Genomic DNA, 13,204 nt, shown 5'->3' on the forward strand with positions numbered 1-13,204 from the left:
CTTTTTCCTCCTGTTAGTAACTTGCATTCATAACACGTGGGGTTATACAGTATACTTCGGTGAAAAAAAAAACCAGATTAGAAAACTTAGAATGTGGCAAGGCAATGATAGCCAGGAGACAAGAAAGCACGCGGAAGAGAAGAATGCTCTCATAAACGAAAGAAAAAACGTTTTCCTTTTCTCTTTCTATCTAATGATCGTGACAATCGTAGGTGAGCTGAGAGGGAAAAAAAACCTTTGAAGCTCTAAAGAGCTACCGACATACATAGTTTTTTGTCCCCAATTGTGAAGAGAAAAAAAGGAAAAAAATCAGAAATTTCCGTAATGAATTTTTCATAAATATGTTTGACGATGAAAATAAGGGTGTTTTCTCTGAAATATATTCTGTGAAAAGTGAAAAGCATACTTTAGTACTTCATTTGAGCTGTTTTAGCACGAATTGTAGCACGTATATTTGCGGTGGCTTCAATTTTATGAAGTCTTACAGCATCTCGACCCTTATTTTTAGTCACATTTGAATCGATGTTTCGCTAAGATCTATGGTAACTCGAAGAAGACTTGAATGGTTCCTCTTCAAAAGTGTGTTTACCTCCGCGTCCTTGAGTGGTTTGCTGAGATTTCCCATAAATGTGTACGGATATCACGGAATATTTCACTGCGAGCCAAGCAACGCGCACTAGATGAACGTCAAACTTGAAAGAACCCACGGACGATCGGTACGTCAAAGAGACTCTAGTGCTGTGCCTATTAGATTTATATATAGCGAAGGCTGTGGGACTGCGATTGCAACTGGGTTGGGGGGGGGGGAGAGAAGAAGAGAAGCTAGATGTATTTATTTATTAACCCCACGGTCAAAGCGAATATTTATACGCATATGAAGGTTTTTTTAACAGCTGGCTGATGCGAAGATGAATTTAGGAAAGAAAAAAAAAATTCAACTGCCCTTGCGGGGAATCGAACCCACGTGCTCTCGCTTGCCGGGTTAGCGCACTAGACTACAAAGTCAACGAATTTCAATCTTTCCATGGAGCTCGTATGCACTGAACGGGATCTACGTGGACGGTTGGACCTAACTCCGGCCAAAGCTCGCAATAAATTGCTGACACTGCCACCAGATGGTGACTTATCCAGGGATGACGCCACTCTTCGCTATCCATACGAAGGTTTTTAGTTTTTAATAGCTGGCTGATGCGAAGATGAATTTTCTTTATTTACTAAATTCATCTTCGCATCAGTCGGCTATTAAAACCTTCGTATGGATAACGGAGAGTGACATCTTCCTGGAATATAAGCATATGTACGCGTACCATAACACTTTCCAAAAGCTATCTCTATTGTGGTGTATTAAGCCTATTGTGGTGTCTTATCCGAATTTATGCCTTATAGACGATTTTTTAGAGTTCCGAAACAATTTATCCATTGATAATAAGGAAATATCCATTGATAAATCAAGAGATGGTCATTAAATATACTGAAATAGTCAGATGACCTCGTTTTTTAGTACTGAAGTATTGCAAATCGGAAAGTATAGCGCAATCTGAAGTAGCGCAATACAAACATCTCCGAAAATTTCCTACGAAGGCTTGTATAATATGACAATATACCATGACTTCTTTTTTGGCCAACTATATACTACTTCTTTTTTCTCTCTCATACTCCTTTCAATACACATAAATGCATTATTGATTACCGATCGAAAAATAACAATAAATCGTTATTTATTTTATACAAAAAGTGACACGTTTTTAAGGCAAATAAAATTTAATTGTTCGAGTGACCATTCGACCAGTTAAGTTTATATTTGTCTTAAAAACGTGTCAATTTTTTGTATAAATTAAAACCAGGCAAAGCTATAATTTTTGTGATAACGTTTTTATTTAATTAAAAGTAATTACTTTTTCGGCAATAATGGTTTTTCCTTATTGCTTACAAACCCGTTTTGCGTTTTCGTGACTCATCCCAATGCCTGTATCTGTCGTGAGCAATGCATCTGGGGTCTATCTCATGACATTCAGTTATGTATAGTCATGAACATTTCATGATTAATTCCGAATCATTGGAAAACAAAAACAATAGATAATTATCTTAATTATTCATGATGAGTAATTTGGATAATGGAAAAGGTTTTCCGCAGGAGAAATTTATTTGTTTTCATGGAATGGATCGCTTTCCTACATCATGTGTTAGGTTTTAGAAGTCTTTAATGTAGATACAAATCCTTGTTTAAATATCACATTCATATCATAATTATACATTGAAGCTCATTTAATTATTTTTAGTAAATTAATTGCCACACACACATTTATAGTCTCCAATATTTACCTAAAATGCGAAGAAATGTTTGTGAAAAAAGTAAAATTTCAAGGTGTTTTAAGGTTCCACTTTCATGACATGATAATTCGGGAAAATATAAAAATTCAAATTTTTAGACTCCCGATCAAAAAAAAGTCAGTTGCCATAAGTTTGAGTAAATAATCCACTGCGGTGTACAGGGTGTCCCATAAATTCTTAAACAGTTTAAAAATTCGCAAAAATTGAAGGAAATAGCATATTTGAAGCGGTTTGTAAGAAGGTTATTTTTACAAAAGTGGATTTTTTGGTAGCTTACAAAAAAAAATAGTTCAAATTTTGTCGCTATAGGGTGCTGCACGTGAGAAAAGAGCGGGAAACATGCATATCAGAGTCCTATAAAATGCAGGGTGTACGATCAACAGCTCATTCCAGAATTTTCCTGTTACGGACGCTGACATAAGCTTTTCATTGTTAATGTTGGTGGATTGTTTCTATCGAAACAACTTCACGATAGTGAAGTTTTTCCTTAGCCACGAATCACCATCTGAAGATTTAGGAACGTTTCGGACGCAGAAGAGATTGAAGAAAGCTTCAGATTCAATCGTTCTTGCGAGATTTTCGCACTGCACCTGACCTCTATCGACAAAAATTTGAGCTAAATTTTTTTTCTCTACCAAAAAAATCCCCCCCCCCTCATGAAAATAACTTTTTCACAATCAAATGTTCCTGTTCCTTCGATTTTTTTATGAATTTTTAAACAATTTACGAATTTATGGGATAACATGTATCATTATCATCAACAAACATTTCAATCCACTGCTGGATGAAGGTCTCCTCTAAATTTTTCCATTTTGCTCTGTCTGATGCCTTAGCCATCCAGTTGACTCCTGCCACTTTCCTGATCTCGTCAATCCATCTTGCGTGGGGACGCCTTCTTGGACGTTTAACACCACGGGGGTACCACTCTAGAATACTTGTGGTCCATCTGTTGTCCGGTCTTCTTGCAATATGTCCAGCCCATTTCCATTTCAAACATTTAATTCTTTCCATGATATCATATACCTTTGTGTGGTTCCTTATCCAAGTGATTCGTTTTCTGTCTCTCCTTGTGATGCCTAGCATACATCTTTCCATGGTCCTTTGTGTTGTCTGTAGCCTTTGTATCGTCTTGCTTGTGAGTGTCCATGTTTCAGCTCCATAAGTCAGTGCTGGTAGCACATACTGGTTAAAAACTTTCCTTTTCAGGCATAATGGCATGTGACTCTTCAAAATTACACAGTTTTTGCCAAAAGTGCTCCATCCAGTCCTGATCCTTCTGTTTATTTCATTAATTATTCCTTTGTCCATGGTAATTTCTTGTCCCAGGTATACATAGCTTCCTACTTCTTCTATCTCTGTGTTGTTGAGCAAGATTGTCCTCTTCAATGCAAAGGGGTCGAACATAGCTTTAGTCTTTTGCAGATTAATTTTCAAGCCCACCTAAATACTTGCCTTCGCCAATTTTTGTATCATTTCCTCTAGTTCGTCTGGATTACTGCTGATAACAACAATGTCGTCTGCAAAACGCAAATGGTTGAGAAATTCTCCATCTATTTTATTTCCTTTTTTATCCCAATCCAGTTTTCTGAATACTTCTAAACAGCGGTAAAGACTTTTGGTGACATAGTATCACCCTGTCTGACTCCTTTTCCGAGTTTAATCTTTGCTTTTCCTTTATCCAAACGAATCGTTGCAGTTGCTTTGTCATATATTTTCTTGATGATATTGTGTGTGCGATGTAAGTCTTCTCTACCCTAATTACATCTAGAGCTTTAGCAACAGCAGATGTGAAGACAGAGTCAAACGCTTTCTCAAAATCAATGAAGGCTATACAAAATGGTAATTCGTATTCCTTATGTCTCTCTATAAGTTCCCTGATTGTTTTGATGTGATGCATTGTACTGAATCCATTTTGAAATCCTGCCTGTTCTTTTGGTTGAGCTTCGTCCAGTTTGGATTCAAGCCTATACGTCGGCACTTTAGTGAAGATTTTATAAATTACTGATAGGAGACTGATTGGTCAGTAGTTCTTGACATCCTCTTTTTCGCTCTTTTTGTAAAGAAGAACCATCATTGCGTTATTCCAATCTTCAGGCACATCCGATTTTGTGAGACAATTTGTGAACAAAGCAGCTAGCATACTGGCAAATTCTTCGCCTGCTTTTTTAACAATGTCTATTGAAATCCCATCTTCACCTGGGCATTTCCCTTTTTTCATAAATCTTATAGCCTTGTAGACTTCCTCTTTCAGCCCAGGTGCTACTTGTTCAAATTCGGCTCCATTTTTTTTTCTTCCCGCTCCCTTTCCTTCGTTCTGATCCTGTTCTTCATATTTGTATAAGAGTATTATAAAATTCCTCAACAATACTAATGATTTCATTTCCATCTTTCCTTTTTAGTGCAAAAATTTCCTTTCTCCCTACACACAGATTTCGTTTTGCTGATTTTAAGCTCCTGTTATCTTCCAATGCTTTCTTTACAATATCGCAATTAAACTTCTTGACATCTTCTGTAATCCGCTTTCGAACGCTTTATAACATGTATAACCCACGATAAATGACAAAAGCCGGCCCAGCTTCATACAACCCGGTAACAGGATATAAACGCACTTAGTTTTCATAGAAAAATAGAAAAGAGCTAGCATTTGAATAAAATTAAATTTTGTACGCTTACTTTTTTTAATTTTTCATCGTTATTTTACAACATTGCTGATTGAATATTAGACCTTATATTGGGAGTAAAATTTAATTTTGGAAAAATTTATTTAAAAAATACATACTGGGTTCTTATAGAAGTCTACTATAAATAATTCTATTTCCATCCTACTTGTAAATTAAAGTTTATTAAATTGTTTTGTGGAAGAGTAGATCAACTTTGCCCAAGAAGTCGAACCAACGAATAGGAGAAAAAAAATTCCCCAAATTACTGAATAACAAAACTTATTCAAATTATAAAACTTCTTAAAATTGTTTTGCGTGAATTAATTGACTTTTTTGTAGTTTTTCAACATTGAAGTAAACACGAAAAAAATATCAGCTGTAATTAAACTGCGACTGGTTTCATTCTCATTGAATAATAATTTTGAGAGATGTTATAATTAAAACTTTTATGACTTTCACAATCAAAAATGAAGTCGGCTGTCAAAATTTCCAGTAAATGAGCCGCTGGAATGTATAGTTGACATCCATAAAAATGGTCGGGAGAAAAAAATTTCTTAGAAACACCGCAGTTTCATTTAAACCGCTTATAATTTTCATACGATTACTAAAAATAACTAACATTGAAAAATAATGAATTTACATTTAAATTTTTTTCGTGAGTTATCTTTCAAGGTTTGTGTGAAAATTACATAGCGTGTTGATCAAATATTAGATATTATCCTGGAATAAAAGGTTAAATCCATCAACTGTATTAAACATAACTGAATAAAAAAATGTGTACAAAAATTTGTTTGAATCATTCGAAGTTTATCAGACAACAAAGTTATTGAATAATTCGCTGCTTTTCCTAAGCAGAAAGAGTCTTATATCAGTTACAATATACTGATTTCATTCAAATAAATATATACAGTAGTAATATTTTTTTTGATTTCTTATTGGTGATAGGGAACGGATTACATGCGCTAAAAAGTGACGAAATATGCTCTAAAAATATGCAAATACGCACTTAAAAATTCCAAATATACACTTAAAAACTCCAAAGTGTGCCGTTTAAAATTCCAAAATATGCAGTAAAAAACTAAAAATATGCACTGAAACATCCTGAAAAAGTTGAAAATTCCAAAATCTGGACCAAAAATTATAAAAATCTGAATTTAAAAAATGCCTCATGCAAAAAAAAAGCAGATATGTTTTTAAAATGCATATTTTCTCTTTCTTAGTGCATATTCATTTGCAAAAAAATGCCCCAGACATATATGTATACACTGAAGTGCCAAAAAAACTGGTTACCTGCCTAATATCGTGTAGGGCTCCCGCGAGCACGCAGAAGTGCCGCAACAAGACGTGGCATGGACTCGACTAATGTCTGAAGTAGTGCTGGAGGTAATTGATACCATGAATCCTGCAGGGCTGTCCATAAATCCGTAGGAGTAAGAGGGGGTGGAGATTTCTGAACAGCACGTTGCAAGGTATCCCAGATATGTTCAATAATGTTCATGTCTGGGGATTTTGGTGGCCAGCGGAAGTGTCTAAAGTCAGAAGAGTGTTTCTGGAGCCACTTTGTAGCAATTCTGGACGTGTGGGGTGTCGCATTGTCCTGCTGAAATTGTCCAAGTCCGTCGGAATGCACAATGGACATGAATGGGTGCAGGTGATCAGACAGGATGCTTACATACCTGTCACCTGTCAGAGTCGTATCTAGACGTATCAGGAGTCCCATATCACGCCAAACTGCACACACCCCATACCATCACAGCGCCTCCACCAGCTTGAACAGTCCCCTGTTGACATGTAGGATAAATGGATTCATGAGGTTGTCTCCATACCCGTACACGTCCATCAGCTCGAAGCAATTGGAACCGAGACTCGTCAGACCAGTCAACGTGTTTCCAGTCCTCAACAGTCCAATGTCGGTGTTGTCGGGCCCAGGCGAGGCGTAAAGCTTTGTGTCGTGCAGTCATCAAGGGTACACGAGTGGGACTTCGGCTCCGAAAGCCCATATCGATGATGTTTCGTTGAATGGTTCGCACGCTGACACTTGTTGATGGCCCAGCATTGAAATCTGCAGCAATTTGCGGAAGGGTTGCACGTCTGTCACGTTTAATGATTCTCGTCAGTCGTCGTTGGTCCCGTTCTTGCATGATCTTTTTCCGGCCGCAGCGATGTCGTAGATTTAATTTTTTACCGGATTCCCGATATTCACTATACACTCGTGAAATGATCGTACGTGAAAATCCAAATTTCATCGCTACCTCGGAGATGCTATGTTCCATCTCTCATGCGCCGACTATAACACCACGTTCAAACTCACTTAAATCTCGATAACCTGCCATTGTAGCCGCAGTAACCGATCTAACAACTATGCCAGACACTTGTTGTGTTATATAGGCGTTGCCGACCGCAGCGCCGTACTCTGATTGGTTCCATATCTCTTTATTTGCATACGCATGCCTGTACCAGTTTTTTTGGCTCTTCAGTTTATATGCTGCATATGCAAATAAAATCTACATATTTTTTAGAAAAACGACCAACAACTAAAATCCTAAATCCTCATGTTAAATTGTGTAAAAATATCTATAGTATTTGAGAGAGAAAAAATTGCATGCCCCCCAAAAGTGAAAAGAAAATTTTTGAAATTTTGATTTTTCCCATAGGAAAGCATGGGAAGCCAAGATCAACTATTTTAATTCACTAAATCCCATTCGCGGGAAAAAAGTCGATGTTATGAAAATATTATAAGCAATAATCATTTGGAAAATTATAGAGAAAGTGATCGAGAACTTTAATAAATTTTTAAAAATACTTGTATGCAGTTATTCTGAAAATTCTTTGATTTTATGCATTTATGTACAAAATGACCAAAATATGCAATATAATCTGGACTCCAGTGATAACGGTTAATTATTTTTCCCGTAGGCTGTGGAGCCATTCCTTCCATTTTGGAGCAAAGTGTATCGTTACGCCGGAGCGAATTCCGCAGTTCTGTTCGTGGTAAGTCCCGATTGCACAAGCTCATATACTTTCGCCATTGTATTAATTTTCGAAATATGGAGAACATCTATAGTAATGTCAATGTAATGTAGATAGACTCAATGTCGATTCTTTCATGAAATATTCTTGCCTTATCCTTTTATTGATTTCAGATACTACACTGCATACTGCACACACACACATCACATGCAGTCAAAGTCGAATGTGCAGAAAAACTTCGACTTATCGTTGGTTCAACTAATCGGAAATTCCGATTTCAGATGGGGAAAAATAAATATTTATTGAAATACCAGAGAGATATTCACAAATATCTTATTAGTAAAACATATCAAACTAGTAGAGATTGAGAAATTCGAAAAAATAAGTTATTCTAACTTATTCATATTTTATTATTGAATGATAATGTTTATAAATAAAGTAGACGTACATACTCTGTTATGGAAACGGATACATACGTAATACGCGTATAAATGAACGAATTATACGGTCGAATCCCGTTTTAACGAATACCGTTACAGCGAAAAATCTCATTTTAACGAACACTTTTCTAATCCCCCAGATAAGTTTGCATAGGAACACTGCAAAGACCTGGAAATCCTTTATAACGAAATTTCGTTTTAACGAAGTGATTTCTTCGGTCTCTTGAAGTTCGTTATAACGGATTCGGCTGTAAATAAAGTCTGCACAAGATAATTTTTGACTTTCTTTCTCTCTCTCTCTCTCTCTCTCTCTTCTTTGTCCTTCTTACGTGAGAAAATCATTCACTTTTTGCAAGCAGAGGAAAATCCGCCGAACTCTCCAGATTTTCCTCTTAAAGGAAAATGCTGAATTTTATTGCTAAATGCTATATTCTGTTTTTAAATGCTGTATTCTGTTTTTAAATGCTGAATTATGTTACTAAGTGCTAAATTAAATTGATAAATACGGAATTCTACTACCAAATTCTATGTTTTAAATTTCTCTCAATCCCGAAAACTTCGACTTAAAGGAAGAAAACTTCGAGCTAAGGAAACTAGAATCTGGAAAATGTTCTGCGGCTGAATGAGAACGTCGACTTAAACAGATATTCGAGTTATCAAAGTTCGACTTATCGTGAACTGACTGTACGTATTTTATCTCTTCTAGTTGAGCTTACTACTGGCGGCAGTCTTCGGTATGATCGTTTATAGGATAATTCTAGTGACGGTACTTACAGCTAGTGACAATTACATCTGGAGAACCTATGCCAAAATAACGACTTCCATAACAGCCTCAACTCTCAACTTGTTGGTCATTGTCATTATGGACAAGGTACGAAATCAATTACTGTATATGCGTTTGCTTTCTAACACCCAATTTCAACTTGTTTGTTTTCTAACACTCAATTTTGCTACAGTATAATTTTCTTTTACAATTGAAGTGATAATAATACGAGTTGTAAAACAAGTAGCATTCACATCGCTTGCCAATTTTATTTCATTTAATGAGTTGAATAATTTCAAACTTTTTAACTTTAAATAATTAATTTTCATTTTTAAAGTTTCATTAAAAAAAAGTAAAGCTAAATAATGCTTGATTTGTGGAATAAATGGGTATGAAAACTCTATTCATTTTTTCATTGATATTTGACGCTATGCTTGGCTATTGGTAATTCATTTTTTTTTCTTAGGTTTATCGAGCACTAACAGCAAAGTTGACTAATATGGGTGAGTCTTCTGGGTGAACATTATCTCGTCCTTTTACATTAATTGTTGCATGTGTGCATGAGTAATCATTGAAATAAGGCTTTCACGATTGCTGAAGCCCCTTTAAAAAGGCCAATCCTTCCGGCTGAGGGAAATTACGAACAGAAAAAACTGCTTATATACCCTTCAGAGATTACTGATTTCTAATAGCACTATACTTTAAAATAAATGATAATATCTAGTGAGCTCAACAACAATTAATCAAACAAACCAGAGACGCTTTATAATGAAGATACGTTCACTGGGGGGGGGGGCAGTTACATCTCAACGGGAGCGATCATAGGGCCCCCAGAGGTTTCCCAGTCTTTGGAGATTTTAATTCGTGCTGGATTTTTTTTCTTTTTTTTTTGAAACAGCAACAATGGCAATATTGTTTGAAAGCTAATGTACTGATGGAAAAGCTATTGTCGGCAATAGCACTGGCTCTAAAGCAACTTTTTAAGCTCTGCTCTATTATTAATAAAGAATGATGGTGGAAAAACATTGTTATTGTGGAAAACAATACAGCATCGCTTAAAATGTCATTATTGATTAGAACATCGCTTCAAATGCCATTGTTGATTAGAGCATGACTTACAATGCCATCGTTGATAAAAGAAACAGCAACAAGAGTTGCTTGAAAGCAGTAGTGCCTGTTTGTAAGAGGCATTGGAGAGCCATACTCAACTGGAAAACTATTAAAAAATAACTATCAACTTGTACGAGTAATCAAAAACCAAAAATATTCTCAACGATATTTGAAATATCTCTTTCAAGTCTGTGTTATATAAAGAAACTAGCTACAGTACCCGGCTCTGCCTGGGTTTTCTCCATATATAGGCAGCATCAAAGAAGTGGGAAACCATTCCAAAGGCATATAAATGGTTTCAAGCGCATTTTTAAGGAACCACGGTAACCGAAGTACACATTCCAAAAGTCATTGTTGAGGCCCAGGAACCATTATTGCCCGACCGTTTTCCTTCATTTCGGGCATCTGCCCAACTACGACGATATTTTAAAGTAGCTTATCGTTCAAGTCGGACCCAGTTTCGTGTACCTGCAAATTTTTCAGCCGACCGAGTGTGTATAAGAAACACACACACAGAGAGAAATCAATTTTATATGTATAGATTATAGGCAGTTACCAACAAATAAATAACCATGTAATCCTTTGATTAATAAATTATAAATAAGTAGTTACTTCTGATAATAATTTCAAAACCATCAAAATTAATTATCATTTGGGTTAAAATTTGAAGGGAAAAAATTAAAATCAGTCAAAAAAGGCATTAAATCGACTGTCAAACAAGAGTACTCACGAATATTATCTGATTTTTTCTTCATTTAAAAATGATTCCCATTTAGTTTTGAACATTTCACGGCACGGAAACGGTAACCTCTCTTCAGCACTATTTTTTTATTTGTTGACGGTCCCTTAAAGGAGCTTTCATTGCCATCTTGAGGCTGGTAGCCATTGTTAATGGAAAATGCTGGTGGAAAAATATCGTTGATTAGAGCATCGCTTAAAATGCCATTGCTAACCCCTTTACGATCACGGACAAAATATTTCGTCCCGAAGTTAGTGGAATAAATTCAATTCAGTTTCCTGTGTTTTCTTTCCTCCCTCTTCACCATCGCGAAGCTTTATTTTAACCCTATAAACCAAAGTTGTGTTTTCTTCCTCCTCGTTTTTTCTATACTCTTGTTGGTAAATTTTTTTCCCTACATATAATGTATATTTCTACTATATACATATAAGATCGAAAAAGAACACGTAGGGTGTGGGTGAAAAGAGAAATCTATATAATATATTATAATATATTATAATGTAATCTAATATACTCTCTTAAATACTTATCTATTGTACAGGTTTTTTTTTGTTTTCTACTCATTTTTTCCTTTTCTTCAATTTCCCCCCCCCCCTTTCTCTTTCTTTTTCATTTTTCTAACGCGAGATTAGGTTAGGACAAGGTTACTAGATTTATCGTCGATTCGTTAAATACAGATTGTCCGAATTTGTTGCCGAAAACTTATACGTGAAACTTATACGTCTTTAATAAAGACTGCTGGTGGGAAAGAATTGTTGATTAGAACATTGTTCGAAAGGGGTGCTCTTCGTTTGATGATGGATACAGGCAGCGCTAGCGACTAGAGAAAGGTTGAAGACCTCTGTCCTAGACCATGCCCTTATAGCCCCGGAAACGCTTGCAAGTCATTGCAAGTCACTTCACGGCACATTTGAGAAACGATAACCTCTCTTCGATACCATTTTTTGTTTGCTAATGGTCCCTTTAACGAATTTCCATTGCAAATCCATCTTGAGTCTGTGCCCCATGAGAACCAAGTTAAAAATAAGAAATAGAGATACATACACTCCTCGAAAATAAAATAGTTTCGGGGCTTTTCTTCTCTTCTTTTGCACAGCTCCCACGCAACAACGTGGAGGTTGATTTATAAATAGAATTATCCTTGCCTTGAAACAAATCCCAATTTATATATGTACAATATACAGTGTCGAACAGTTTTTCTTGAAAGAGGGAAAGTTTTTCCACACACGTATTTATAGAATATCCTATCGCCAAAGTAAATCATGGCGGAGGAGGGGAAATTTAATTTTTTGAAATCCCTATAGGGATCTGTCTTGTCACCATTTTTGCGTTCTTTTCAATTTTTTTCGCATTTTTGTTGATAATAAAATTTGTAAAATGTGTACATAAAAGGATTTTCCATGCCTGAAAACATTTTTATTTTGACAGATAAATATTTTATTTGCAGAACAACCCCGTACCCAAAGAGAATATGAAGATAGTTTCACGTTCAAAATGTTCCTTTTCGAGTTCATCAATATGTATTCATCTCTCATCTACATTGCATTTTTCAAAGGAAGGTAATGGTGAATGCTTTTGTTCGGGAAACATTTATTTTTGTCAGTAATATTAGTGAAATGTTATTGATATTTAAGGAGGTTGGTGCACGTAAATTTTCCAAAGAACACATTTTCCAATTTCTCAATTTTTAAATACTATGAAATTTTCAGCGTCTAACTGTGTTCAAGTTTTTGTTCTACCTGTACTAAAAATATTTTTTTAATATAAACTGCTGGCAGGCATTACGCATGTTTTTCACTAAAATGCTTTTCTCTAAAACTAAGTTTTTCGTTAGATAAGGAACATTTTTTCGAATATCACTCATTCAAATGTCTTGAAACTTTGCGTGTCTCTCAATAATATGGTGTTATATACTCTCCAAAGAGGATTTTTTTTATAAAAATTATTTTTATTTAAATTTTATGGCACAAATTATGGGTAAATTTTGGTGATTTTTTAAAAAGTTGCATGTTGTTATAAAGTTAAAATTCAAGAAAAAAATAACCAACTATTTAAATCCTAAAAGCTTTTGTAAAAGTATATAACACCATGGTGTTGAGAGACACACAAAGTTCCAAGACATTTGAATGAGTGGTGTTCGAAAAAATTTTCCTTATCTAACAAAAAACTTGGTTTTGCGAAAAACGCATTT

At 35.4% G+C, this 13,204-nt stretch overlaps 1 protein-coding gene across 4 annotated transcripts in view; it reads left to right on the forward strand.

The window, feature by feature from the left end:
* The window catches only part of LOC149075421 (anoctamin-4), a 169,068-nt gene that overhangs the window by 126,154 nt on the left and 29,710 nt on the right, over positions 1 to 13,204 (forward strand). For all 4 annotated transcript variants that reach the window (XM_089242712.1, XM_089242709.1, XM_089242710.1 and 1 more), the window contains exons 15-18: positions 7,908 to 7,982; positions 9,108 to 9,272; positions 9,631 to 9,667; positions 12,461 to 12,572. In XM_089242712.1, coding sequence (XP_089098838.1) covers positions 7,908 to 7,982; positions 9,108 to 9,272; positions 9,631 to 9,667; positions 12,461 to 12,572 — 389 coding nt within the window. The remainder of the gene's footprint in view (positions 1 to 7,907; positions 7,983 to 9,107; positions 9,273 to 9,630; positions 9,668 to 12,460; positions 12,573 to 13,204) is intronic.

This window comes from Pholcus phalangioides, unplaced genomic scaffold (assembly GCF_987345545.1).
Source record: "Pholcus phalangioides strain wild (caught in Gottingen) unplaced genomic scaffold, Ppha-v1.0 ptg000015l_1, whole genome shotgun sequence".
Lineage (NCBI taxonomy): Eukaryota > Metazoa > Arthropoda > Arachnida > Araneae > Pholcidae > Pholcus > Pholcus phalangioides.